Here is a 14,754-nt window from a genome sequence, read left to right on the forward strand (position 1 = left end):
TGGAACGTCATCCTGATACATTGAGGTTTCAGGTTCAATCCCCAGTCAGGGCGTATGCAAGAACCAACCAATAAATGCATAAATAAGTGAAACAACAAACTGATGTTTCTCTCTCTCTTTAAAAAAATAAAAAAAATTTGGTGGCAGGGATGTTCCATTAATATTTGGTGGACACCAAAAAGCTTTAGTGATTGTAGACTGTGGTAGGGAAGGGGAACAGGCAAGACAATGAATAGCATAACATAAATAGTTCAGAAATGGACTCAGTTATAGAATTTAGTTAATGGGGATTGAAAACTAATGAGGACTAAGGGACTAGTCACAAATGGTACCAGGACAGCTGACTACGCATGAAGAAAAAAATATAGATTCCCATTTTGAATTTATTCCTATTTCAAATACGTTGAATATTTATCTCAAAACGAAACAGAAAAAACAAAGTTGTAAAACTATAAAAAAACCAAGAATACCTTAGGGAAGAGAAGGGCTTTGTAAATCAATAAGCAAGTGAAGCCACAAATTTTCAAAAAGTAAGATTTGTATGAAAAATAGAGAAATTCTGTTTGACAAAGGAAATGATCAAGTCAAATACTGGACTAAGACAAGTATCTGAAACTAGAACGAGGACCAATATATACCGCACGCCTCCTACTGCACGGAGGTCTGCTCTGCACTTCCCTGTCAGCATGCTCGTCCCCAGGTGTCCAAGAGGCCATGCCCTCTCCTCCTTCCAGATGACAGGAAATGTCACCTCAGGGCCCTGGCCAGTTTGGTTCAGCGGTTGGAGCATCTGACTGCGGTCCGGAGAGACCCGGGTTCGGTTCCCGCTAAGGGCATGTACCTCGGTTGCAGTTTGTCCCCGGCCCTGGTTGGTCATGTGGGTGGCAGCCACTCGATGTGTCCCTTTCACATCGATGTTTCCCTCTCTCTCCCTCCCACTCTATCTGTACAAAAAATGGAAAAATGTCCTCGGGTGAGGATAAAAAAAAAAAGAAATGTCACCTCAGGGACGCTCTCCTTAGCTCCACCTAAAGTCACAAACTCCTGCTGCCTCCCATCCCTTGGCCCAGCCAGGGCTTCTTTCTCTGTCTGGCAGACAGAGTCTTCCATGGGAGGAGAGACCCACCTGTCATGGGCGGACCCTAAGCAGACAGGTCAGACAGATGGCCCTTTGGCAGGCGTGTCCTGCCATTAGCCTTGTGCATGCCTCGGAGGCCTACTTGGCATCGGCGGCACACTCCTGGACATGAGGACACAGCCAGGGTACTCAACCATCAGAGGAAAGGTCGGGGTCACGTGGGAGGCAACCAGTCGATGTGTCTCTCTCAGGTCAGTGTTTCTCTCTCCCTCCCTCTTCCTCCCTCCCACCCTATCTGAAGATAAATAGAAAAATATCCTCGGGTGAGGATTTAAAAAAGTTAAAATGTATTAAATATAGGTAGTAGGTAAATGGACATTTATTTTTTTTCTGTATAATTTTTTTATGTTTGAAATTGTTCACAATTAAAAAGAAAATGAGATTTCCCCCCTACCTATCACTTTGGCAAAAGTTTAGTTATAATATGCAGTATTAGCTGGACTTTGGGAAATCAGTCAGTCTCATACAACATGGTAGAAATAAATATTGAGTAGAAATAGAATCGAAAGTCTTTTTAGAGGGTAATAGGGCAACATCTATGCAAATTTTACAGTACACAGCTTCTGTTTCATTAACTACATTAAAAATAACCTATAATCCGCCCTGGCCGGTTTGGCTCAGCGGTTAGAGCGTCGGCCTGCGGTCCAGAGAGACCCGGGTTCGGTTTCCGCTAAGGGCACGTACCTCGGTTGCAGTTTGTCCCCGGCCCTGGTTGGTCGTGCGGGTCGCAGCCACCCGATGTGTTCCTTTCACGTCAATGTTTCTCTCTCTCTCTCTCTGTTCCTCTCTCTCCCTCCCACTCTACCAGAACAAAAAATGGAAAAATGTCCTCGGGTGAGGATAAAAAAAAATAATAATAATAAATAAAAATAACCTATAATCCAAGAGTCTTCTTTTCTTTTCTTTTTCTTTTTTTTTTTAATCCTCACCTAAGGACATTTTTCCATTTTTTGTTCAGATAGAGTGGGAGGGAGAGAGAGGAACAGAGAGAGAGAGAGAAACATCGACGTGAAAGGAACACATCGAGTGGTTGCCACCCGCACGACCAACCAGGGCCGGGGACAAACTGCAACCGAGGTACGTGCCCTTAGCAGAAACCGAACCCGGGTCTCTCTGGACCGCAGGCCGATGCTCTAACCGCTGAGCCAAACCGGCCAGGGCCAAGAGTCTTCTTTTCAATTCATTGTTATAAGGAAGTCAACTCCTCCTAATGAGTTAGAGCTCATTAAGCAAGAAAAAAAAAGGAAAAATAATTACAAAGCAAAAACAAAAACAAACAAAAAACCAGGCCAAACCCTGGTTTGAAAGATGGTGGTGGAGTAGGTAGATCTTCTCCCACCTCCTCCCAGAATTTAACTGGTACCTTAAGAAGCCTGAAACACCCATCAGAAAAAATATATGCACCCTATGTTCATAGCAGTGCTTTTTACAATTGCTAAGATCTGGAAACAGCCCAAGTGCCCATCGGTAGATGAGTGGATAAAAAAGCTGTGGTATAATTACACAATGGAATACTATGCAGCTATAAGAAAGAGAGATCTCTTATCCTTTGACGTGACACAGAGGGGCCTGGAGAGTGTTATGCTAAGAGAAATAAGCCAGTCAGAGAAAGACAAGTATCACATGATCTCACTTATTTGCGGAACATAATTTTAAGTTGTCGACCAAAAGAGCTCCAGAATCATGGAAGTAGGGAACAGACTGACAAACCTCAGAGGGATGGGGTGGGAGGGGAGGGAACAGATAAACCAAAGAAGGTATATGCATATATGCACAACCAACTGACATGGACACTAGGCTGGGGAAGGCAGGAGGGGGGTAGGAATGGGAAGGAGGGGGTCAATGGGGAAAAAAGGGGGACATCTGTAATACTTTCAACAATATAAATAAATAAATAAATAAATAAATAAATAAATAAATAAATAAAATTGAATTAAAACTAAATTGAGAAATTTTCACCTTGAAATACCAGCTGAAGACTGGTTGAAGAGGAGACAGTATTAAAGATGTGCCCCCTTTCCCCCCATTGACCCCTCCTCCCTGCTCCCATCCCCCTCCTGCCTTCCCCAGGCTGTTGTCGGTGTCCATTGGTTATGCATATATGCACAGAAGTTCCTTGGTTTATCTCTTCCCGCCCTCCCTCCCCACTTCCCTTTGAGGTTCATCAGTCTAATAACAACCAATGTGTCTTTCTTAATTCCTTCATCTTTACGCCCATCCTCACAACCCCCTCCCATCTGGCAAGCAACAAAAAGTTCTCTGTATCTATGAGTCTATTTCTGTTTTGCTTGATCATTTTGTTTATAGATTCAGTTGTTGAGAGATATATATTATTGCCATTAAACAGGAAAGGGCAGAAGCCCCTCGAGACTGATCGAAGGGCAGGAATGCATAGGAGCTGGCCCAGCATCCAGGAGCAGTGGGCCACAGGTGAGAGGAGTTCCTTCAGAGGAGAGGGGCCTGCACCCCAGGCAGGGCTCCCGAACCCGGACAGCCAGAGCCAGGAACAATTGCCCATGTGGCAACTTGCAGCCACAGCTTCTATGAGCCAGGGCGCTGAGCCACCTGAAGACAAGGACACTTTTTAAAAAGAGCTGGCACACCCTGGTTGGTGTTGTTTAGTGTTTAGTGTCCGCCCATGCACTGAAGGGTCGTGGGTTCGATTCTCGGTCAATGGCACATACCTGGGTTGCAAGTTCGATCCTGTGTGCGGGAGACAATCAACTGATGTGTCTCTCTCACACTGATGTTTTTCTCTCTCGAAATCGATGGAAAAAATATCCTCCAGTGAGGATTAACAACAACAAAAATTCAAATAAAAAAAGGGCTGGTACACAGGTATTTTGTTTCCAGAAATTCAACCTAGGTTTCGGTGGAGGGAGGGTGGTGCGGAGAGACAGGACACCTCTGCTGCGTCACCACCCCACATCCTAGCAGCCACTGTTCCTGAGAGGCACAGGAGAACCCTGGGGAAAGGCATTAAATAACCTGTCCTCCAGGACACAGCTTGCCCCACCCTAAGAAACCCTGTTCGCCCTACCCTCTGGAATCCAGCTCACCCAACCCTACATCTTGACCCCTGCTGAGGAGGCACCAGTCTCAAGGAGGGTCAGTGGCTAGGTTAGGGGGCAGGAACATTCCCCCCACATTCCTGGGAACCTGGCTGGTGCTTCCCTCTCACAGGAGAGATGATAATAAACTCCTGGCTTCCAGTAGACCTCACCAGTTGGTCTAAGAGGGACTATGCCTGGCTAATGACAGGGAAATAGTCCAGAAACACACCCACCATCTTCTCTGAAGTTTGAATGTTTGCTGACACACCTAAGGGACCTCTGCTGCTAAAAAACTGGCCTAGGAGCTCAGCTTGGCCCCTCCTGTGGGCAGTCAAGCCCAGTGGGGGCAGCCACAAGCAGTGGATCACTTGAAGCTTCAAACAGGGTGCCGAGAGCCAAACGTGGACAGCTTCTGACATGGGCCAGCAGAAAAGTAGCAGCTGGGAGGCCGGAAACCAGCATGCAAAACAGTTAGCCTCAGGCAACACGAGAGCAGGGTCCTAAAATCTGCCGAGAATAACTTCACTTGGTGTTTTTTTCCCCCTCACTGTTTTGTTTTTTATTGCTTTGGTATTATTATTATTACTATTATTATTGTTAATTTATTTTTTCTCTTTTTTCTCGTTTCTTTCATATCTCTTATTTGCCACTTTAATTTTCTTACTCTATTTTTTCTTTTGTATTTTTGCTTTATTTTTCTTTCTCCTTTTACATTTTCATAATTTTTTCTTTCTCACCATTTTCCTTTTCATATCTTTATTATTTTTGCTCTCCATTCTTTCCTTTCAGAACCTTTATTTTTTTTCTTTTTTGTTTATTATTCTTGTTCTCTTTTCTATTTCCTAATACTCCTTTTTCTTTGTTTATCCTCAACCAAGGATATTTTTTCTAGTGATTCTTTTTCTTTTTTAAAGTGGGAAGAAGGGAGAGGGAAGGAGAGAGAGAGAGAGAAAGAGAGAGAGAAATGTGAGAGAGACACATCAATTGGTTGCCTCCTGCACGCGCACGACCAGGATCGGAGTTTGAACATGCAACCTAGCTACATGCCCTTGATCAGGAATCAAACTTGCAAACCTTTGGTGCATGGGCCCACACTCTAACCACTGAGTCCCACCGGCCAGGACCCTAATTCTCTTTTCTTTTGTGGTTGTTTATGATGTTGTTGTTGGGTTCTTTTGTATGGTTTTGTTTGTTTCTTGTTTTTTTTTTTTGTTTTGTTTTTTCCTTTCAGCACCTGTACAATAGCTTGCCTGATGTAATCAGGGATGAGCCTCATGGTTAGCCAGCCAAAGAAGAGATCCCACCCATGGACAGGACAACAGTTAAGACCCAATTATAACAGGAGAGCCCAAGTAACTCACAAAAGGGTCAATCCTAGAGCATCCAGCTCAGGAGTTCAAGGAGACCACCCTACTATGTTCCTCAGGACATTTTCTACAAAAGGCCACCCCACAAAGCCTGAGGGTCATAGCAGGTACATCTAATACATAGAAACAAACACAGAGACAACTAAAATGGGGAGACAAAGAAAAAAACCAAAATGAAAGAAAAAAAAGCAGCTCCAGAAAAAGACCTAAATTGGAGGTAAGCAATTTATCATACAGTTCAGAGTAATGTCTATACCAGCGGGAACTGAGGCTGCGGGAGGCTGAGGCTGCTTGAGCCCCAGGCAGCTCCTCTTAAAGGGCCCGTGCACGGACACACTCTGACTCGCACCCTCCAGGCTCCAGCATGGGGGAGGCAGTCTGAAGGCACCAGAGATATACCAGGAAGAACTGAGTTGTTTGGCATTGGGGAGCTGGGTGGAGGGGGCAAAGGGGAAAAATGGGGGACATCTGCAATACTCTCAACAATAAAAATAAATTAAAAAGTAACACAAAAAACAATTTTGCCTGTCCTACTTACCAATATTATAAAGTGCTTCGGTACAAGAAGAATCATTTCTCAGAGCCTCTTTATAGAATTCAGCTGCCTTCTCATAATCACCATTTGCAAACACTGTATTCCCTTTGTTAGTAAGAGCAGACGGATTATATCTATCAGAGTTCACAGCTAAATCTGCATAGCTGCTGGCTTGTGCAAATTCATTTTCCTAAAGCACAAAACATAGAAATGATTTGGAGTTCAAATATTTTTTCTGAGATTACAGACATAAAAAACAGAAACAAATATTTTACATATCTTGGTCTTGATGAGCTTATTCTACAAAAGATTTGTAATCATCAAGCACTTTCAACTACCCAAGTGTCTTACGACTGATGTCTCTACAGTCCCATATTTTGAATAAAATCACTATTTATACATAGGTGGTTCTATGTCAAATGCCCAAATTCATGTCATTGTTTATCGCATGCCATGCTTCCCACACCTCAAGCCCTGAAGTAGCTGTGAAGGCACCACTGTCTGTCTGACCTGATCAAACTGGGCACGTCCCCCACTACGTCCTACATCTCCAGCACTCGGTCATTTTCACTGCTGTGCTCTGTCTTGCTGGTGAGTGCTTCAACAGGACCCTACCATAATTCATGAGAACCAAATGGACACATCAGTTCTTAGGTAGTGAGGCCTTTGGTGCCATGTCAGCTTGGCGAGAAGGCCTGTCCCTGTGTGGCTCTTGTCCAGAGTTGGCTGAAGAAAATTTCTAGAATATGAAGCAGCAGCCTTACTCTCTGCAGATCTTTTCTGGTCATCAGATGCAGGCCTGATGCAGAAATGCTGGGGCTCCATCCTGTCCTCTACACCTGTCCTCCCTTCTCTACACCAGCTCTTCCTTCTGATGGCACTGCCCCTGTTGACCACAGCGCCCTAGGTCCATGCTGGGGCTTGGCAGTGGACCCAGAGGAAGCAGCTACAAAATCCCTCTTTGGGTGGTTTCTGGATGTGCTTGGCCACTCACTGGTAACCCCTACAAACACCCCTTCTTCACCTCCACCACCTGCAAATACCCCTTCTTCACCTCTACCACCACAGTTCCCTACCACTGTGGATGTTCTAATTCCTGAATCCCTTCTCTCATAACACTCCCAGTGTCTGCTTCTCTGACTGAATTTCTGAAAAATCGAGATATAATTCAAATATTGGCCCTTTAAAAATGTACAGTTCAGCCCAGGTGGTGTGGCTCAGTGGTTGAGCATTGACCCATGCAGCGGAAGGCTGCTGGTTCAATTCCCAGCCAGGGCACATGCTCAGATTTTGGGCTAGATCCCCAGTTGGGGGCGTGCAGGAGGCAGCTGATTGATGTTCTCTCTCATCAATGTTTCTCTCTCTCTCTCTCTCTCCCTTCCTCTCTTTCTAAACGCAGTAAAGAAAAATATTTAAAATAAGTAAAATAAAAACGTACAGTTCGGTGGCATTTAATGTATTTCATGTCTTCAGTTTCTCTTGGAGACGAAAGAGCCTGAAAGTAAGGAATGGCTGCAGGGCAGAGATCAAACCAAGGGCATGGCTGCATCAGCCTGGAAGCCTCCCCGATCTGAGTCCTGGGCAGAGCCACCGCTCTCTCGGGGTCTCTTTAGGGCTCTGCAGCAGCCTCTTCATCTCGGTGGAAAAGGCTCTACCTTGAAAAAATCATGGATTTGGCTTTGGGGGCATAAAGGACATCCCAACAAGATTTATAGAAAACTTGCCAAGGTTTTTTGTTTTTAATCCTCAGCTGAGAATACTTTTCCATTAAATTTTAGACAAAGTGCAAGGGTGGGGGGGAGGGCGGGAGAGAGAGAGAGAGAGAGAGAGAGAGAGAGACATCAATGTGAGAGAGACACACTGATTGGTTGCCTCCCACATGACCCTGACTGGGGCCAGGGATCAAACCTGCAACCCGGTATGTGGCCTTGACTGGAATCAAACTCGAGACCCTTTGGTCTGTGGCCAATGCTCTAACCATGAAGCCAAACTGGCCAGGGTGAAAATCTGCCAAGCTTTTCAGGGAGTTGTACTAACAAAAGTGTTGCCAGCTTAAAGGGACAGACACAGTCCAAAATGAAAAAAAACCTCTGGGCCCTCAATTTTTCTGGGCAAAAAGTAGGCTAAGAAAGTAAATGAGCTGCAAACATAGGTCGTTGGTTTTCTTGTTGCTTTTTTTTTTTTTTTTATCCTCACCCGAGGACATTTTCCATTTTTTGTTCAGGTAGAGTGGGAGGGAGAGAGAGGAAGAGAGAGAGAGAGAAATATCGACGTGAAAGGAACACATCGAGTGGCTGCCACCCGCACAACCAACCAGGGCCGGGGACAAACTGCAACCGAGGTACGTGCCCTTAGCGGGAACCGAACCCGGGTCTCTCAGGACCGCAGGCCGACGCTCTAACCGCTGAGCCAAACTGGCCAGGGCTTCTTGTTGCTTTTTTTTCTGTAAAAGGAAGGTGCTCTCAGAGGGTAGAAGCAACAGCCTGAGATCAAAAGACTAGGGACCACTCACCAGGGACTGGGGGCCCTTATTAGAGAGCACTCCGTTTTCCCGCATTTGGAGCACATACCACAGGTGCTCAGCTGGGTTCCAGATCTGCTAAGGACTAGTGCCTTCATCGACCCCTTTTGAATGGGACTATCTATTACAGTTTTCCTATCTTTATTTCACCATGGGATACTAAGTGTACAGGGCAGACGATGTGGTTTTTTTGTTCCTGGATCTTTATGTTTTTTTTTTTTATCCTCATCCGAGGACATTTTTTTCCATTTATTGCTCAGACAGAGTGAGAGGAAGAGAGAGGAAGAGAGAGAGAGAGAAACATCAACGTAAAAGGGACACATCAAGTGGCTGCCACCCTCATGACCAACCAGGGCCGGGGACAAACTGCAACCGAGGTACATGCCCTCAGCGGAAACCAAACCCGGGTCTCTCTGTACCGCAGGCCAACGCTCTAACCGCTGAGCAAAACCAGCCAGGGCTGTTCTTGGATCTTTAGATGAGAAGGACCTGTGCCTGAGAAAGTCCATCTGTATTTAGACCTTATTCAGAGGTTCGCCTTTGACTATGATGATGAGACTACGAGAGTCTTGGGAAGGGTAGGTACATTTTGCACATGGCAAGCATATGAATAACTGGACCATGATACACTCACTGTTAAAAAACAATGACCCCGCCTTGGTTGGTTTGGCTCAGTGGTTAGAGCCTTAGCCTGCGGACCAGAGAGACCCGGGTTCGGTTCCGCTAAGGGCACGTACCTCGGTTGCAGTTTGTCCCCGACCCCAGTTGGGGCCGTGTGGGTGGCAACCAGTCGATGTGTCTCTCTCATGCTGATGTTTCTCTCTCTCTCTTCCTCCCTCCTGCTCTGTCTGAAGATAAATGCAAAAATGTCCTCGGGTGAGGATTAAAAAAACAAAAACAAAAATAATGACCCCAATGGATCACATTGCCCAGTCTTCATGCCCTTGTATGTTTCTCTCCCATGTTCATTTTACCCAGTAAGATAACAACAAATTCAATGCATGCAAGAGCCTGATAAACACCTGTGCCCTGGGGTTTCCTCGATGGACCCTGTTCCATGTAGAAACCTAGGCTCTCCTGCCAAAGCAGTATTGTGGAGGACTGAGATGCAGGCCAACACTGGGCTGAGGGCTTCAACATATGATTTTGGGGGGACACAATTCAGTCCATAGTATCTATTATGAAAACTTATTCACTGAGACACTCATCAAATTTTATCCTTAACCTTGACTTCCTGTCTGAGATCAGTGTTCCACATGCCTCCTGGACATGTGAATTACATCACTATTACTACAAAAATTTTAGAAATATATTTAAGAACAAACTCAGGCCCTGGCTGGGTTGGCTCATACCTGGGCACATACCTGGGTTGCAGGTTCTGTACCTGGCCCCAGTCTATACCAGTCAGGGTCATGTGGGAGGCAACCAGTCGATGTGTCTCTCTCACATAGATGTTTCTCTCTCTCTCTTCCTCCCCACTTCCCTCCCTTCTATTCTCTCTAAAAATCAATGGAAAAATCTCCTCAGGTGAGGATTAACAACAACGAAAAAGAACAAACTCAGCATGTTTCCCCTAATTCACACACTTCTCTGGACATGCCCCTGGCACCATGCTCCTGCCAGCGGAATCCAACCCTGGAGAGGAACACCTTTCCGCCATAACGGTGGTTCCACATGGCAGCAGTTCTCAAGGTACACACACAGGGGCTCCAAGAGGGACTGAGCGTGTGGCAGAGCCAAGCACAAGGACCCTGCGCACCCCTTCCCTCTCGGCTGTCTTGCCTCTGTGCTTTGTTATTTTTTACTCTTTTTTAAAATTAAATTAATTAATTTATTTTTGTTACAGATGTTTCTCCCCCCTCCAGATCCCCCCCCGCCCCCCGCTCTGTGCTTTGTTATTCCCTTAGTTTCCCCACAAATGTCCCCTTCTCTTTTATCTATATTCTGACCTTTAAGATCCAACTTCTCTCGGTAATCTTCCCCAAAAGTCCTAAATTAAAATGCTATATGCCTCCTCTGAATTTCTAAAGCACTTAGTACTTTACATTAATTTGATGTTCTCTACTTTCAACCAACCTTCACTTCCTTCCTACTCTACTGCTACAGCCTTTATTGTAAATAAAGAAAGTTCCCTTTTAGAAAGCTTTCGGCCTGTTGATATTCCCCATGGTTGGCACCCACAGATGTTCAACCTCTGCTTGTTCCAGATGACACTATGACTTTACATAGGTCATATAAGATAACTTTTGTTATTACTAGCATCGAATTGAAATGTATCTCCAGCCCTGGCCAATTTGGCTCAGGGGTTAGAGACTGGCCCATGAACCAAAGGGTCTTGAGTTTGATTCTGGTCAAGGGCACATACCTGGGTTGTGTGGGAGGCAATCAATGGATGTGTCTCTCACATAGATGTTTCTCTCTCTCTCTCTCCCACTCTTTATTTAAAAATAATAAAAAAATAAAATCAATGGAAAAATATTTTTGGGTGAGGATTAACAAAAAAAAAGAAAGGTGTCTCCAATTCATCTCCCAGGTCTACACTCTACAATTTCATGATGTGATGTTTCCCACCACCATTTTCCCCTCCCTCCTTCTGAGACGGGCCTCTCACTCACGCTCATCGGCGTGACCTGGCCCTCCAACCCTTGGCACTAATGCAGTCCTCTCCTGGGCCTCTCCTTGGGCCAGCTCCTCAAGCAGAAATTGAGCAACATAAAAATACCACATTATCAACACTCAGTTATAAAAACGTAAAACTTACCAAATAATACAGGAATGAGAGGTTGGTTGCAGCTGCACTTTTCACTCTACTGTCCTTTTTTTCAAACATTTTCAAGGTCTCTACAGCCTAGAAATAGAATATCTGAATGTTATTACCACTGTAACATGACAGTGTTCAGGCTTATGGCTGGGGAAAAATCGATATCTGAATTGTAGGAGCAGGGATGGATGAAAGACAGGTGCATTAATAAGTTTTAGAAAACAAATGACAAATGAGAATTTCATTAGAGAATTAACATTTATAAAAAATAAAATAAGCCCTGGCCTGTTTGGCTCAGCGGTGGAGTGACAGCCCACACACCAATGAGTCGTGGGTTTGATTCTAGCCAAGGGCACGTACCTCAGTTGTGGTTTGTCCCTGGGCCTGGTCGGGTCGTGCGGGAGGCAGCTAGTCGATGTGTCCCTCTCACATTGATGTTTCTCTCTCTCTCTCTTCCTCTCCCTCTCTCTATCTGAAGATAAATAGAAAACTATCCTCAGGTGAGGATTAAAAAATAAACAAATACATAAATAAAATGACACTAAAAATACCATAAGTAAAACTGAGACGCAGCAGACGGGAGGAAGGGACGCTGCATGCAGCTGAGGAGAGCAGCGAGGGCTGAGCCGTCTTGTGACAGTTTAGTTCGTCCTGCACTGTGAGGCAGGGGGAAGACTTCACCTAAAAGACATGATCCAACTTGCTCTTTTCAAAATAATTCTAGAATTTATGCTTCTGTTGATTAGAAATTAGCCTAAAGAAGACCATTTTCCTACAGAGAACAATTAGAAAAATTAGATAAAATACAAAAAATATTCCTTGAAGGCACTGGAGAGCTACAGAGGAACCAAGATTTGAAGGTCAAACAAGATCCCAGAAAATGATCCAACTAAATATAATAAGCCCAGCAAAATAAAAGACTAAAAAATGTTCTGAGAAAAGACACATGGGAACACAGTGAAATCGCAAAGAAATGTAACTAGAATTCCAGAAGGAAAAGGAGGACTAGTGGCTGAGAATGTCCCAAAACTACCGAGAGAAAATTATTCTAGGAGTATTACACAAAATGATCTGAAGTAGGTCCAAATATAACCCCACTCTAAAGCCACGAGAAGTCAAAGTATACTTTCAACCACCTGGAAGTCTGAGATCATTGTAACCAAACAGGACATTTGGAATGGTCAGACACCTTGCATGAAAGGTAAATGAGTTATCAACCTGAAATTGCTGAGAAATATCAAGGTGAAAGAAAAGTAGGGAAAGATGATTGGCCTTCCTTCCCCCCTCTCTCCCTCCCTTCCAAATGCATACACTGAGTAGAAAATGCTTTGCCTCACGGTGCTTCCTGCTCCCGGAGAGCACTGTATCCAGCAAAAACCCCACCTGAGCTATTACAATGGCCATCAGCTATTGGTGCAGCAAATATCCGACAAAGTGTGACCTGTGTGCTGTTCAAGCGTTTGACCTCAAACGAAGTACCATGAAACACAGCTGACTCACTGTTTTTTAAGGGTAGAAGGTTTCGAAACACTAGATTCCATAAACCTTGGTTATGAGTAAATAATTATTCTTTTACAGGCTGTTTCATTACAGCAAACTGTTGGGAGTTTCTAAGCCAGCAGTTTATAATTCTACAAAATAAACTCTGGGAGAAGAAACCCAACATGCCCTCACTTTTGAGATTCTCTGTCACTTATGTTCTTGAATAGGTCCTCTATAAAGCTGCCAAAAAGCTCTTAACATTTACATCAGAAGGGACTGCTGCTTGTACTGTTCACCCATGGAAGTCTCCCATTGGCCTCTCCTTCAGGCTCCACACTACTCATGAAAAAGCCACTATTTATGTATTTCACTTTGAATAAGACTTGAGACATTTTCATCTTTACTTTTGCATTGTGTCACAAATGTATGTGCTAATTTAAAAGTTAAGTCACATGAACAGGAGTTAACACACAGCCATTAAACCCTGAATCATGTGAGAGAGAAAGAAAACTGCCCCCTGTGACAGCCATGTTGAAAAGAAGGCAGAAATTACTTCTAAAACATAGGTAAACTAATTGTTATTAAAATCTTGAACTATGGTAATACCTTGTTTTTTTTTTTTTGATTTCTTGATTTGAGAGAGAGAGAGAGAAAACATCAGTTTGCTCTTCCACTTATCTATGCATTCATTGGTTGATTCTTTTTTTTATACTCACCCGAGGACATTTTTTCGTTTTTTGTTCAGACAGAGTGGGAGGGAGAGAGAGGAAGAAAGAGAGAGAGAGAGAGAGAGAGAGAGAGAAACATCGATGTGAAAGGGACACATTGAGTGGTTGCCACCCACACGACCCAATCAGGGCCGGGGACAAACTGCAATGGAGTTACATGCCCTTAGCGGGAACCGAACCCAGGTCTCTCTGAACCACAGGCCGACGCTCTAACCTCTGAGCCAAACTGGCCAGGGCCGTTGGTTGACTCTTGTATGTGTCCTGACCAGGCATCTAAACAGCAACTTTAGCATCAGGATGATGCTCTAACCAACTAAGCTACCTGGCCAGGGTGATAATACATTACATCTTTCTAAAAAGACCATTTAAAAATAAAATGTTGGGAAAACTGGCAAATGTGTTTTTTTCTATTTTGTGACCTATAGCAGTACTTCTCACACAAACAAAATTATATATATAAATTTAAATTTTTTCCCTTTATTGATTTTAGAGAGAGATAAAATGAGAGGGAGAGACAGAAACATCGATGAGAGAGGATATCTACTGGCTGCCTCCTGCATGCCCTCCCACTGGGGATCGGGCCCACAACCTGGGCATGTGTCCTGACTGGGAATCAAACTGGTGATCTCTTGGTGCATTGGTTGATGCTCAACCACTGAGCCACACCGGCTGGACCAAAGTTATATTTTTGGTCTAGAGATGACCTCAACAGGATAACAAAGACCAAGCTGTCTCACTTCGCTTCCACCCAAACAGCAGGGCAGCAGCATTAAAGAGCTATCAGGGTATGACGACCAACGGTGTGATGATCAAATGGAAGAACAGATATAAAGATCCTTTGAAAAGTCTTTTTAGCCCTGGCCAATTTGGCTTTGCGGTGGAGCGTCAGCCCATGGACTAAAAAGTCATGGGTTTGATTCTGGCCAAGGGTATGTACCTCAGTTGTGGTTCGTCCTCAGCCTTGGTCGGGTCGTGCGGGAGGCAGCCACTCAATGTGTCCCTCTCACATTAATGTTTCTCTCTCTGTCCCTCTTACTCTATCTGAAGATACATAAAAAAATATCCTCGGGTGAGGATTAAAAAAAAATAAAAGTCTTTTTAGTGCTTGACAAATGCTAAAGGACTTTTAAGCATACTAAATTCATACACAAAATGGAACCAGTCCACTG

The 14,754-nt window shown here is 44.3% G+C and overlaps 1 protein-coding gene across 3 annotated transcripts in view; it reads right to left on the reverse strand.

Annotated features, from left to right (window-relative positions):
* IFT88 (intraflagellar transport 88) overlaps positions 1–14,754 on the reverse strand; it is a 145,619-nt gene that overhangs the window by 53,501 nt on the left and 77,364 nt on the right. For all 3 annotated transcript variants that reach the window (XM_036250934.1, XM_036250936.1, XM_036250935.1), the window contains 2 exons: positions 11,376–11,462; positions 6,097–6,283 (listed from right to left, as the gene is read on the reverse strand). In XM_036250934.1, coding sequence (XP_036106827.1) covers positions 6,097–6,283; positions 11,376–11,462 — 274 coding nt within the window. The remainder of the gene's footprint in view (positions 1–6,096; positions 6,284–11,375; positions 11,463–14,754) is intronic.

The sequence above is a fragment of the Molossus molossus genome, unplaced genomic scaffold (assembly GCF_014108415.1).
Source record: "Molossus molossus isolate mMolMol1 unplaced genomic scaffold, mMolMol1.p scaffold_m16_p_10, whole genome shotgun sequence".
NCBI classification, from domain to species: Eukaryota; Metazoa; Chordata; class Mammalia; order Chiroptera; family Molossidae; genus Molossus; species Molossus molossus.